At 51.7% G+C, this 13,383-nt stretch overlaps 2 protein-coding genes and 1 long non-coding RNA gene across 3 annotated transcripts; 1 reads left to right on the top strand and 2 right to left on the bottom strand.

Moving 5' to 3' along the window:
• The first annotated feature begins 2,161 nt into the window (after positions 1-2,161).
• Positions 2,162-8,052, top strand: HSP90AB1 (heat shock protein 90 alpha family class B member 1). The gene is made up of 12 exons (XM_082345789.1): positions 2,162-2,304; positions 3,664-3,810; positions 4,129-4,335; positions 4,437-4,596; positions 4,744-4,877; positions 4,983-5,291; positions 5,710-5,875; positions 6,091-6,281; positions 6,393-6,540; positions 6,673-6,941; positions 7,226-7,559; positions 7,675-8,052. Exons 2-12 carry the CDS (start codon positions 3,664-3,666, stop codon positions 7,782-7,784), a joined length of 2,175 nt encoding a protein of 724 aa, XP_082201915.1. The 5' UTR covers positions 2,162-2,304; the 3' UTR covers positions 7,785-8,052.
• Positions 4,442-5,703, bottom strand: LOC309607340. The gene is made up of 2 exons (XR_014232380.1): positions 5,352-5,703; positions 4,442-4,635 (listed from the first exon to the last, which is right to left on the bottom strand). It is a non-coding gene; the product is annotated as an uncharacterized lncRNA (long non-coding RNA).
• Positions 8,053-9,852: 1,800 nt separating the features above from the next.
• SLC35B2 (solute carrier family 35 member B2) lies at positions 9,853-13,341 on the bottom strand. Its single transcript, XM_082345790.1, has 4 exons — positions 13,137-13,341; positions 12,440-12,633; positions 12,126-12,280; positions 9,853-11,411 (listed from the first exon to the last, which is right to left on the bottom strand). The coding sequence occupies exons 1-4, from the start codon at positions 13,145-13,147 to the stop codon at positions 10,473-10,475; spliced, it is 1,299 nt and encodes a 432-aa protein (XP_082201916.1). The 5' UTR covers positions 13,148-13,341; the 3' UTR covers positions 9,853-10,472.
• Between the last annotated feature and the right edge of the window lie 42 nt (positions 13,342-13,383).

The raw sequence follows: 13,383 nt of genomic DNA on the forward strand, positions 1-13,383 counted from the left end.
CATCCTGAAGATTTCTGGAAGAGAAAGCAGAATTTCTGTGCTGGTGCGAGATTTGAGATTTTCCCATTAGGCAACCCCCGAGGAATCTCTGGTCCTGACACTGGTCCACGGGAGTGATTCTTGCTCTGCTTTGGGCTTGAGTCCTGGGAGAAGAAACAGCATCCCCGCTCCATTTCTGGAGCAGGGAGCAAGGGAGTTAGCGGAGCAAAGGCTCTGAGCTGACCCACCCTGGGGTACTCATTGAAGCCTTCCTCGCCCAGTTTCTAGAATGTGCAGATTCACTCCCACCTCTTCACAGGACTGTGAGATGTTGTGAATTCTCTTTGTGAACCAGGGAACAGGTGTTTAATTAACTAGGCCCCTTCTGCCCAGGGGGAGGGAGGGTGTGTTGGGGGGTGACGCTCCTGGTTTGAGGTTTCCATCAGGAACACAGCATCCGGGGGGCCTCCTAGCAGCAGCACCACGGCCCTTCCCCCACTCACTGACTCCGAGACCATAAAGAAGGGGAGTGAGTGGAAGTGTAAGGAGAGATGAAATTGAGGTAGTGATGGCAGGGTTGATGAGGTCTGGAGTGTGGGGCGAGGAAAAGGAAAGCAAGGGTCCTTTGTTCCTTGAAACTGAACACATAAACCAAGAAGATATGAAAGAATAAGACTGGGCACCAGGGCTGCTGAGGGAGGTCCGCGGGTGGCGGTGGGGGAAGCCCTCCCCAGCTCGCCAGGGGCCGACAAAGTGGGCCACGAAGGGAGTTGCTGGACATCCACAAGGTCACAGCGCAGGGAGTGGCCATTCTCTCCTGGAGCGTCTGTGGGTCCACTAGGCTTCCAAGATGAGGCCTTGGAAAGGCAAGGACAGCTCACCAGCCGTAGGGCACGCAAAAGGGACAGAGCCAGAAGAGGCACGGCGTCCCGCAGCTCGCTGGGCAGGCCCATGGCTTGGAGCCTCCGGCGCCACCGCTGAAGGGGAACGACGTGGTTCCAGCCGCCTGGAGCGGGCTACACTCTGGCCAGAGTCCTCAAGAACTTCTGCCACCCTGCAGGGGTCCCTGGAGACCCGACCCTCCCCAGATCTAGACAGCTGCAGAAAGAGAGAAGAGGGTGGAAAAAAAAAAAAAAGGAAACCAGACTGAGAAACAACTCGATGTGCATGTCTCTGCGCTCCACACCTGTGGGAGGCTGCAGAAGCTGGGGAGGGTCCATCGCGTCGCGACCCCCATGCCCAGTTTCCGCTCTCTGAAGGCGGCGCCCTTAGAGCTGCCCCAACAGCCCGTGTGATTGATGGGGGAGAAGTGGGGTCAATCCCAACCCCAGACGCAGTGCTGGGCTAGCTGAGCCTGGCAGGTGGGGTAAAGGGTGCCCCCTGCAGTTTCCTACAGTAAACGGGATTAGGGCAGCCCACTTCAACCCCAGGATCCTAGCAGAACGGTCGCGGGGCGGAGCCGCCGCAGAGGCACAGCCCAGGCCGCAGAGGGCGGGGCGGAGCCTCGAGGGAAGGGGGTGGGGCGGGACCGCCTAGGCGGGCCTGGAACGTGCTGGAAGCATCGCAGTACCGCCGCCGTGGCTCCTTCCGCCGCATGCAGGCAAAGAGTCCCCCGCCAGCCGGAGCCGGCACCCTTCCCGCAGCCGGAGCCACGCCTCGCGGCGAAACGCTGGCCCTCCCCCCGGGAGGGCCGGGATTCCCTGGGCTGCCGAGAGTTGGGGTTCAGATTCCGCACCGCCCGCGGAAAAGACCCCTTCCCCTTATCGGGCTGCTGGAATGTGTAGCGAAGATTCTAAAGGGAGATCGAGCCTGGGAGCTTAGGTGGGAGCGGTTGGCCACTTTTTAGGCGTCCTTCGAGGCAGGGACTCTTGGGTGTGGAGACGCCTGCCCTAGAGGTTTCTACGGAGGTCAATGGGGATCCTCGCCCCTGATCCGCCGCTTACGTCATGAGAGCATTCCCAACATCTATTTCTGATGGTGTCCTGTCTTGGAAGCGCAGAGACGGGACTATGAAAACGAGTAAATACGTGCACTCCCGGTGCAGACTGAGGCCGGCTGCTCCAGTTCTTCACCGCCCCCTCCCCTATTTTGGACCATGACGTCAAGGTGGGCGGGCGGCGGCAGGTGCGGTGCTGACAGGCATCCTCCTTTAAGGCGGAGGGATCCGGGGGCGGGCAGCTAGGCTGTGCTTCGTCTTATATAAGGCGACTGGGGGCGCACAGCCGTTCTCTTGAGTCACCCCCGTGCACCCCTGTTGCGGCGAGTGAGGTTGAGGCAGTCCTTGCCCGCTCAGCTCTCTAGTATCTGCGTTTCTTATTCTTTAAGGTAAGGCTGCAGTCTTCTGCGGGTTTTTCAGGTTAGATTGCTCTTCCGAGTTGTTTTCGTCTCTCGCGTCCGACTCCCATATTTTGTTGTGTTGGGGCGGCTTTTGGGATAACGTTCCCATTTTCTGTTGGGGGTGGGAGGGAGCTCTTGAGTTCAGCCTCTTTTCTGTGCTTGGTGGCGGGGCTGCTTCTAGGCAGCTATTAGCCATGGGCGAGGTGGGCCGCGGAGTGGATCTGGGCTAGTGGGTAGCTGCACGTGGTGGCCGCGCCGACCCGGGACGCTGCCATGTTTGCCTCTCCACTTCCGGACGCGGCTACGGGGCGCCGGAGGGTCCCCAAGGGTTGTGGGTGTGCGCGCTCGGTGTGACTCAGCACAGCCCGGTCCTGATCAGGTTTTGCCATCTTTTCTATTGACCGCGGTTTTTAAATTTTTCCGGGTGTTTTCCGGAAGGGTCTGCGGCGAGGGATGCTTTCGGTCGCCTCTGGCCTGCCGTCTTGGTGCAGGAGGAGGAATGGGAGAGGGGAGGGGGCAGGCTCTGGGATTCACGGGTTTATTCCTCCCCCGCCCCTTCTCGAGAGCTGAGATTGTTCTGGAAGCTTCTGGAGCCCGGTGCCCCGCCCTGGTTCCCGGATGCTGGGGCGAAGGGAGGCTGCGCGGTGGCGCCCCCTTCTCTCGTGGTCCTGGCCGACGCATGTCCGGCAAGGACGAGAGTCGGCCCAGCAGACTACGGCCACCATCTTAGTTGTGTTTGGTTTGGACCTGCATCTCAGTCACGTGTGCTCAGAGGTCACGGTGGAGCTCTTGCTTTATCGGTTCTTTGTCTTAATAGCCATCCTGGGAGGGCATCCCACCGATCTCTCGAGTCAGCTTCCGCTACCACGTGAGGCAGTAATCCCACATGTGCTTGGAGATGCCTCATGGGAGAGCAGTTTAAAGTCATTGCCCTTTAACGTAAAACTAGTCATATTGGAGGTCCCCCCACCCAAAATGGTGGAATTGTAGTGATTTACATATTTAAATGTGTGTGAATTAACCGGGGTTATTACTTCCATTCGAGATACCTGGGTTAGGGGCGATACTCTGCGTGCCTAACAAATTACCAGGTGATGCTGATCCATGGATCATTGTAACAGTAGTTTGGTTCCAAAGTACAAGAAACCTTAACGCGTTTCATTGAGTATGTTAGGCGCACCCCCTCTCCCCATTGTTTTCTGTCTAAGGATGCAGCCTGAAATTTTTACAGGAAAGGATTTTGTCTCAGTACACAGCTCAAAACAGTTTGAATTGAATCTCATAATGTCTTTATTGTAACCGGGGTGAACTCTAGTAGTCTTAAATTCTTGAGTTTTCTTATTTTAGATGCCTGAGGAAGTGCACCATGGAGAGGAGGAGGTGGAGACTTTTGCTTTCCAGGCAGAAATTGCCCAGCTCATGTCTCTTATTATCAATACCTTCTATTCCAACAAGGAAATTTTTCTTCGGGAGTTGATCAGTAATGCTTCTGATGTGAGTGCCTTGGGTGTTTTCATTGGCGTTTTTTGTTTTTCAAGTACTTCAAAAAAGGGAGAAGGGGTGGTTTGGCATTTTGTGGTGTTCAGTGTTGAAGGGGATATAAACTTGCTGCAGTTACAAAAAGGTTTGCTTTATTTCATGGTGGGTAGGTGGATAGATGTGGATAGAGACTATAGTTGGATGTGGTTCTCAAACTACACGTTGAACGGGTAATCAGAATTGAGGGTATTTGGGAATTAAAAAAAAAGTTTTTTTTGGGGTGAGATGGGCTTTAAGGAAGCAGAATTGTAAAATTGCAATTTGTATTTCCAGGCCTTGGACAAGATTCGTTATGAGAGTCTGACAGACCCTTCCAAATTGGACAGTGGTAAAGAGCTGAAAATTGACATCATCCCCAACCCCCAGGAGCGCACCCTGACTCTGGTAGACACAGGCATTGGCATGACCAAAGCTGATCTTGTAAATAATTTGGGAACCATTGCCAAGTCTGGTACTAAAGCATTTATGGAGGCTCTTCAGGTATGTGGTATTTTAGCTAGGCACACACCATTCGTATTTTTTGGTGTTTGGTTTGCTGTTTCTTTGAAACTTGTGTTCGACTTCCTTAAACTTTTTGGCAGGCTGGTGCAGACATTTCCATGATTGGGCAATTTGGTGTTGGCTTCTATTCTGCCTACCTAGTGGCAGAGAAAGTGGTTGTGATCACAAAACACAATGATGATGAACAGTATGCCTGGGAGTCTTCTGCTGGGGGTTCCTTCACTGTGCGTGCTGACCATGGTGAGTTGGCTTTCCTCTTAAGATGTCTGGGTGAGAATTCTGGGGAAACAGTAATAAAGATCTTGAGCATTTTATCTGTAAAGCAGTTATATTTACAGTTTTGCCTTTAGTTTCATTTTTTACTCCATTTTAATTGACTTTTTCTAGGTGAGCCCATTGGGCGGGGTACCAAAGTGATTCTCCACCTTAAGGAAGACCAGACAGAGTACTTAGAAGAAAGGCGGGTCAAAGAAGTGGTGAAGAAGCACTCACAGTTCATAGGTTATCCCATCACACTCTATGTAAGTATGGACTGGTAACTCAAGTGAAGATGCTTTAGAGAATCTAAATGGACCTTTGGTTTTTTGCTTTCTGTATTCTGCATTTATCGTCTTTGATACTTTTAGCTGGAGAAGGAACGCGAGAAGGAAATCAGTGATGATGAGGCAGAGGAAGAGAAAGGTGAGAAAGAAGAGGAAGATAAAGATGATGAGGAGAAGCCTAAGATTGAAGATGTGGGCTCAGATGAGGAGGATGATAGTGGCAAAGATAAGAAAAAGAAAACAAAGAAGATCAAGGAGAAATACATTGATCAGGAAGAACTGAACAAGACCAAGCCCATTTGGACCAGAAACCCTGATGACATCACCCAGGAGGAATACGGAGAGTTCTATAAAAGCCTTACCAATGACTGGGAAGATCACTTGGCAGTGAAGGTAAGAAGCCTTACTTGTTGGCTTAATAGGAGGAGCCGATAACGGGCAAATGGAACTTACCCAACTGGTTGGTAGCTGGGAGCTGTGAATGCCATGAGTTCACTTGCTAATGGACTCTTCCAGGGTGGAGAAATGACATTTTCCCCAGTTACCTCACTTGTTCTGTGGCAGCTTTACCCATCCGGGGTCCTGATTTGACGATTTCCTCATTGACCCAAGGATTATACACCGCTTGTACCATGTTGGGTTCATTTAGGGCGTTAGAGCTTAAATTTTCTCAACAGTTGCCTTAGCGTCTACTCTATTCCTAGTGCTTAGGGGGAAGATTTTAGTTCCAAATATTGGGTAATTTGGGGTTGGGACAAAAAGCCACTCTTATTTTGAAATACACAGTGGGATTATCTTGGATTTCTTTCAGCACTTCTCTGTGGAAGGTCAGTTGGAATTCAGAGCATTGCTGTTCATCCCTCGTCGGGCTCCTTTTGACCTCTTTGAGAACAAAAAGAAGAAGAACAACATTAAACTCTATGTCCGCCGTGTGTTCATCATGGACAGCTGTGATGAATTAATACCAGAATATCTCAGTGAGTATCTTTTTGGCCTAACGTACTTGCGTTCAGCATTCTCAGGGGACTGACTGAAGTCTTTATGTTAGATTAAGGATCCTCTGCAACATAACAAGTTAAGGTTCAGTGAGAAAATTGGTCCTGTTGAATCCAGATAACCCTGTGTATACCTTTATTTTTATCCTCTTCACTCCCCTACCTTTTTTTAACTGAGCTTACGTACTTGATTTCAGACTTCATCCGTGGTGTGGTTGACTCTGAAGACCTTCCCCTGAACATCTCCCGAGAAATGCTCCAGCAGAGCAAAATCTTGAAGGTCATTCGCAAAAACATTGTTAAGAAGTGCCTTGAGCTCTTCTCGGAACTGGCAGAAGACAAGGAGAACTACAAGAAATTCTATGAGGCGTTCTCTAAAAATCTAAAGGTAAAGAGGCAGCAAGTACTTTCTTGCTTAATAATTATGATGGATTATTTCTTACTCATAGAGGATAAATTATTTCTTAGCAAGATTGTTTTTTTCTTTCCACCCTTAAAGCTTGGAATCCATGAGGACTCCACTAACCGGCGACGCCTGTCTGAGCTGCTGCGCTATCACACCTCCCAGTCTGGAGATGAGATGACTTCTCTCTCAGAATACGTGTCTCGCATGAAGGAGACCCAGAAGTCTATCTATTACATCACTGGTGCGTTGGAGCCTGGGTCTGATCAAAGCCTCTCCTTAGAGGTGTGGGGAGAAGGGGAGGACACTCAAGGGTACCTGGGAACTGGCAGGTTGAGGCATTCTGGCCCTTGAGTCACACTGAGTAATCCCGCAGGTGAGAGCAAAGAGCAGGTTGCCAACTCTGCATTTGTGGAGCGAGTGCGGAAGCGGGGCTTCGAGGTGGTGTACATGACAGAGCCGATCGATGAGTACTGTGTGCAGCAGCTCAAGGAGTTTGATGGGAAGAGTCTGGTCTCGGTTACCAAGGAGGGCCTGGAGCTGCCTGAGGATGAGGAGGAGAAGAAGAAGATGGAGGAGAGCAAGGCTAAGTTTGAGAACCTCTGCAAACTCATGAAAGAGATCTTGGATAAGAAGGTGGAGAAGGTAGGCAACTCTGGAGCTAAGTTATTTGTAACAGATGCCTTCAGGGCTATTTCCCTCAGTCTCTGGTTGCTATACAATTAGTGGTTTGGGGCAGCCTAATTTGTTCAGCGCCAATCCTACCCTTTTGTTTTCTTAACCAGGCAGATTTTAAGGTTGCTGTTTCTATTAAACTTACCAAAGATGAGGTATTTTTTCCCCCCGAGAACAGAACTTCAAGTATCACGTTTGCCTCGAGGTGGCAATTTGATTTAATGTGAACCCAAGGTTTTTGTGACTGTCCACAGGTGACAATCTCCAATAGGCTTGTGTCTTCACCCTGCTGCATCGTGACGAGCACCTATGGCTGGACTGCCAACATGGAGCGCATCATGAAAGCCCAGGCACTTCGGGACAACTCGACCATGGGCTACATGATGGCCAAAAAGCACCTGGAGATCAATCCTGACCACCCCATTGTGGAGACCCTGCGGCAGAAGGCAGAGGCAGACAAGAATGACAAGGCTGTCAAGGACCTGGTGGTGCTGCTGTTCGAAACTGCACTGCTCTCTTCCGGCTTCTCGCTTGAGGATCCCCAGACCCACTCCAACCGCATCTACCGCATGATCAAGCTAGGCTTGGGTGAGTACTCTTGTCCTCTTGAGTGTGGCGAGGAGGTGAGGAACTGGTCTGGTGGGCAGATTGGACTGAGTGCTTTTTGGGTCAGATCTCAAGTGGCATTCTTTCCTACTTTTAGGCATTGATGAAGATGAAGTGACAGCAGAGGAGCCCAGTACTGCTGTTCCTGATGAGATCCCCCCCCTTGAGGGTGATGAGGATGCCTCTCGCATGGAAGAAGTAGATTAGGAATTTCTACCTGCAGACTCTGTTCTCTCTGTATAGTGTCCCCGTGGCTCCCCCAGCAGCAGCCCCAGTGGCCTTGGCGCACTTGGTTCCTTCTGCTGATGTCTAGTGGTTTTATTTCTGTCCCTCTGTCCAAGGCAGGATATGGGCCTCAAGCCCTATTCCTTTCCACATTTGACATGGGGTTTGAATGTTGTGTATTGTGTTTTTTTGTTTGTTTTGTTCTGAAATTAAAGTATGCAAAATAAAGATGATGCAGGTTTTTTATACACTTCTGCTCTCTCAAATCATGTGGACGCCGCCCCCCCCCCCCCAAGTATGTACAATGCTGCCTTTGGAGTTTCCCTAGTTTGTTTCCCAAGTCTTAACCTGCCATCATCCTGAGTATACATAACGTGATACATAGTAGGACTTTAAGTTTTTAAAAGTTCACTGATAAGTTTAGAAGTCACAAAAATGGGATCTAATCAAACTTGAAACCATAAAACAAAAAGAAAAACTACAGAATGGGAGAAAATATTTGCAAATGATGCGACTGACAAGGGCTTAATTTCCAAAATGATACCAACAGCTCATACAAGTTAATAACAAAAAAAAAAATCCAATTAAAAAATGGGCAGAAGACCTAAATAGACATCTCTCCAAAGAAGACATACACATGGCCAATAGGCACATGAAAAGATGTTCAACATACTACTAGAGAAATGCAAATCAAAATGATGATGAGGTACCACCTCACGTTAAAAAGTAAGCAAATAACAGGACTTCCCTGGCGGTCCAGTGATTAAGACTGCTTCCACTGCAGTGGGCGCAGGTTCAGGAACTAAGATCCTTGCATGCTGTGTGGTCAAAAAAAAAACCAAACAAAAAAGTCTGCAAATAACAGAAGCTGGAAAGGGTGTGGGGAAAAGGGAACCCTCCTACACTGTTGGTGGGAATGTAGGCTGGTGCAGCCACCGTGGAAAACAGTATGGAGGTTCCTCAGAAAACTTCAGAATAGAATTACCATATCCAGTAATCCACTCCTGGGCATATATCCAGACAAAACTAATTCAAACAGATGCACCCCTATGTCTGCAGCAGCACTAACTCACAATAGCCAAGACATGGAAACAAACGTCTGTTGACGACAGATGATAAAGAAGATGTGGTACATATATACAAGGGAATACTACTCAGCCATAAAAAAGAATGAAATGCCGTTTGCAGCGACATGGATGCAATTAGAGATTACCATGCTAAGTAAAAGAGAAAGAAAAAATACTATATGATATCATGTGGAATGTAAAATATGACACGAAACTGAGTCAAACATGGACAGAACAGACGGGTGGTTGCCGAGGGGGATGGGGGAGGGATGGAATGGGAGGTTGGGGTTGGGGTTAGCAGATGGAAGCTTTTATATGAACAAGAATGGATGAACAACAAGGTCCTACTGTATAGCACATAATTATATTCAGTGTCTTATGATAAACCATAATGGAAAACAGTACTTAAAAAAATATGTAACAATCACTTTGCTGTACAGCAGAAATTAACACTGTAAATCAACTATACTTCAATTTTAAAAAATAATGATTAAAAGAAAAACACTGAAGGTATAAATGGTATGTTTGAACTACCATATAACACTTTAAAAAGTCCCTTTCCTAAAGCACATACAGAGGGTCTTCTACTCAAAATTTTTTGACTTTACTGTGCTGATACAAAAGCACACGCAGGCAGTAGGAACTACTTTTGAGTTTTGATCTTTTCCTGGGCTGACAGTATGAGGTACCTTCACTGGTGTTGCTGGGCACTGAGCTGCAGTTCCCAGCCACCTGGCCACAAACAAGTGGTACACGTAACCACCACTGTCTTTTCATTTTCAGTATTAAACAAGTTAAATGAGATATTTGACACCTGTAAAACAGCAACTGTAGGATGTTTTGAGCTGATGGAAGTTTTAGGTAGGGTAAGCTATGTCAGGTGTATTAAACACATTTTCAACTTCTGATGGGTTTATCGGACATAACCCATCTGAAGTTGAAAGTCTGTACTTCAGTCAACCAAAACACAGGACCGAGCCCGCTGCAGCAATTTAATTTAATAAAATAAAATTATAAGAGCAAAAGTTACATTTCCAAAGTACCAAAACCTGCAACTGGCTCATGGAGCAGAGCCTAGGGATCCAGGAGCAGAGCGGGTGGTGGTGCTGGGCGGGACTCCCAACACCCTCCCGCAGCACAGCACCGTCTTTCACTTACTCTCCTGGGAAAGCAGCATTTGGAGCCTACAACACTTGTGCTTCTCTCGCCAGAGTAAGAAATGCAGGTCTCTCGGAGTCTGAAAGGGTGGGTATTCAAGGTAGGGGACAAGCACAGGTGAGGCGTTGGCAGAGCCTACAGGGCAAGACTTCAGGGAACTGGAGGAGGGAGGGGCTCTGGAAGGTGCCTCTGCCTTCTCAACACTGCCCCCTGCCCCTTCCCACTGCCATTTCCACCCTGGGAAGAATCCTGCCCACTAGAGGATGGGGGACTTAAGGCAAAGGGGAAGGCTGCCTCCTGGGCTCCCTACCCCCAACTGCAGAGCTGGTCTGTGATACTGAGAAACCTGCATTTTGCCCTGGAGCCTGCCGCCTCCGAGAAGTTACAGTAGGACAGGAAAACTGGTACAGTGAGAGGGTCCTATTCACTTCATCGCTCAGGCCTCTCAAACCTTCTGCACAGATGACTCGACTGGCACGACCTTCTTTCCCCGCTGCTTTAGACGGCCCCGGGCGTAGACTCGGAGCAGGAGGGCAGCAAAGACCACAGCCACCCCCAGGCCCCCCACCACAGTGACAGTGTGGCCGTAGAGAAGGCAGGAGAGGAGGATGGCAAAAGCCTGGCGGAGGGTCATGATGATGGTGAAGACAGCAGCCCCAAACTGCCCAATGGTGTAGAAGATGAAGAGCTGGCCACACGCAGAGCAGATGGACAGCAGCAGCGTGTGGGCAGCAAACTCACTGTGTCGCCCCATGAAGCGGATGCCCTCCAGGAGAGCTCCCTGCTCTAGCAGGGAGCCCACTGTGAAGAGGCAGGAGAAGAAGTTGACCCCAAACATCATCTGCACCGATGACATCTTATAGGCAAACAGGGCATCCTGCCAGTTGGAGGTGAAGCTGTCAAAGGCAATGTAACCTGCCAACAGGATGAGGCCTGAGAGCGTGGTGGCCGGGGAGCTGTGGGGCTCCGGTCCGCTGGACAGCAGAAACATGCTGACCCCGATGGAGATGAGGCCGGCGGTCAGATATTCCCAGTGCTCATAGCTGCGCCGAGACACCAATTTTCCCATCAGCATAACAGGGATCACCTTGGAGGCCTTGGCCAGCACCTGGGTGGGGAAGCTGACGAACTTGAGAGCTTCATATTGGCACCAGCTGCTGAGCACATTCGACAGGCTGGCAAAGGAGTACCGGTACATGGGTGCCCCGTGCCGGGGCTGCTTGCATAAGATGCAGTAGAAGCCAGCCACCATCAGTGCCAGGACGCGGTTCATTAGCACCAGGAACTGTGAGTCCGAGAAGCGCTCACCTGGCAATGTGGCCGTGGCCCCGTAGCTGCGGGTCATCACTCTTTCCTGCAGCACTCCCCATGTCAGATAAGACACCTGGATGGGGAAGGGCGGAGGGAGAGGAGATAAGCAAGAGAAGGAAAAGGCAGGCCAGAGAGCGCAACAACCTCCTCCTTCCTCAGGATGATACCGAAAATGATGAGGAGGGACAACATAAATATCTGCAGTAACTAGCAGTTACTTTCCTCTTCTTCTCTCCCAAATCTGGATTCACCTTGCAGGCAATCAAGTGTGTGTGAAACACAACAACAAATGCTTTAGGACTGACCAGACCCTGTTTGTCCCCACAGTAGGGTATGTTAGCGCCGACTCCATCCCAAGTATTTTCTTCTCTATTTTCAACCAACTGTGGGAGGAAGAGTTCTTAAAGAAGACTGCACACCTGTTAGTTCAACATGGTATACTAGGTGGAACCACAAGTGCCCACTCCAAAATGCCATGAGGTCAGCATCTCAGCACCCCTCTCACACGCAGTAGTGGGTAAGGCTGAAACTTTTAACAGTGGGTTTACGGTATATGAGACATCATCACAAAGGGATGGGAGAAATCACAGAGGGTAGAGACAGGAGGACAGGAAAGACAGCGTTTCCTCCAACCACCCCCAAGAAGATGGTGTGCCTCTGGGAGGAGGAAGACACACAACACAACCACCAGCAAACTGTTGGGACCGGTGGGGTGAACGCTCTGGTTCCACAGAGCCCCTGTCCGCGGGGACCGACCCAGGAAGAGCCGCAGAGCCTGCCTACTTACCTGCAGCCCCGCAGCACAGAAGAGCAGCTTCAGGGCTTGCCAAGTGGGACTGGTCTCTGCCGGCTCTGCCCGGGGAGCCAGAGGAACCTCATCCGGGGCCTTGGGCTCGTTGCCAAATACACAAGTTTTCACCAGGGGGAAGCAGAGACCCCTGCCTGGAGAAAGTACACAAGGTGAAACCCCAAACTTCTCCGTAGCACCTCATCTCCCCTACAGCTGCCAGCCCGCCCTGCTGGCCGCCACCTCCCCTTTGCACTGCTGGCCAACACTCGTAATACAGACTGAGCAAACTTCCCCACCCTTTCCCCACACACCTGTCTCCAGGTAGTTCTTCCGCCTGAAGTACTGCACCAGCAGGTAACCAGGTACCATAAAGCTCGCATAGCCAGCCGCGTTCACCAAAAAGCGGAAGAACCATAGGTGGGTCCATGACTCCAGAGGGCCTTCGGGGTTCTCTCCACCTGCCCCGAGGGAGGGGAGCGCAGCCAGCAGCACCACTGCCCACCACCTGCGGGGACCGCGGGCAGAAGGATCAGGGTCCAGCTCCTCACCCTCTGGGCCCTCCGGAGGGGACGACACTGGAGAAGGGCCCGGAGTTCCTCCCCGCCTCCCTCAGCTGCAGCCCAGCGCGGACAAAGAGCCTCTCTCTCTCCTGGGGTGGCCGGCGCGGGCCAGGCAGGGCTCCCTCCATCCCCGAGAGCGGACCCGCCCCTCCGACCACATAGGTTCTCTCTGTTCCCTCCAGCGCTCCCTGACCCCGCCCTCGGGGCTCCCGGAGCGCCAGGGTTCCCCGACTTCTCCGCCCGACACTCCCGGAGCCCCCGAGGAGCACAACGCTACGGCGCCCGCCTACCCCCCCCACCCCCCCACCCCCACCGCCGGCTCCGGGCAGCGCCAGGCTGGCCTCCAGCCGGGCAGATGGGACCCCACCCGTCCCCTCGCGCTGAGGAGCGGGGGTCACGTGGCGCGGGGCTCGGTCACGTGGGCTCACCGTTCCCCCTAGTCCCCCACCTGGCGTCCATGGTCCCGGCCGCGTGGGGCGGAGCGGGGCCGGGGAATGCGGGTCCCCGGGCCGCGCGCTCCCACCACTCCCGCTGTCGCCTCCAGGAGCAGCAGCCGAGGGGCCGGCTAGCGGAAGTGCCGCACTCTTCCCGCCTCCCTCCCCGCGGCCGCCCCTCCGCCCCCGGCCGCGACCACGCAGCGCCCCGGGCCGCCGCCGGGCCACAGCGCCCCCTCGCGGCCCGGCGGGAGACGCGGC

This window comes from Balaenoptera borealis, assembly GCF_965194805.1.
Source record: "Balaenoptera borealis genome assembly, chromosome: 12".
NCBI lineage: Eukaryota > Metazoa > Chordata > Mammalia > Artiodactyla > Balaenopteridae > Balaenoptera > Balaenoptera borealis.

Bases quoted from the DNA above. Each gene is read 5' to 3' on its own strand.
- SLC35B2 (XM_082345790.1), bottom strand. The intron at 12,281-12,439 runs GTGTGTGGGGAA...TACTTTCTCCAG, and splicing joins GAAGAACTACCTGGAGACAG to GCAGGGGTCTCTGCTTCCCC. The intron at 11,412-12,125 runs GTAAGTAGGCAG...TTCCCCATCCAG, and splicing joins TCTGTGCTGCGGGGCTGCAG to GTGTCTTATCTGACATGGGG.
- HSP90AB1 (XM_082345789.1), top strand. From the start codon at position 3,664: ATGCCTGAGGAAGTGCACCATGGAGAGGAGGAGGTGGAGACTTTTGCT. The intron at 5,292-5,709 runs GTAAGAAGCCTT...GATTTCTTTCAG, and splicing joins AAGATCACTTGGCAGTGAAG to CACTTCTCTGTGGAAGGTCA. The intron at 5,876-6,090 runs GTGAGTATCTTT...ACTTGATTTCAG, and splicing joins ATTAATACCAGAATATCTCA to ACTTCATCCGTGGTGTGGTT.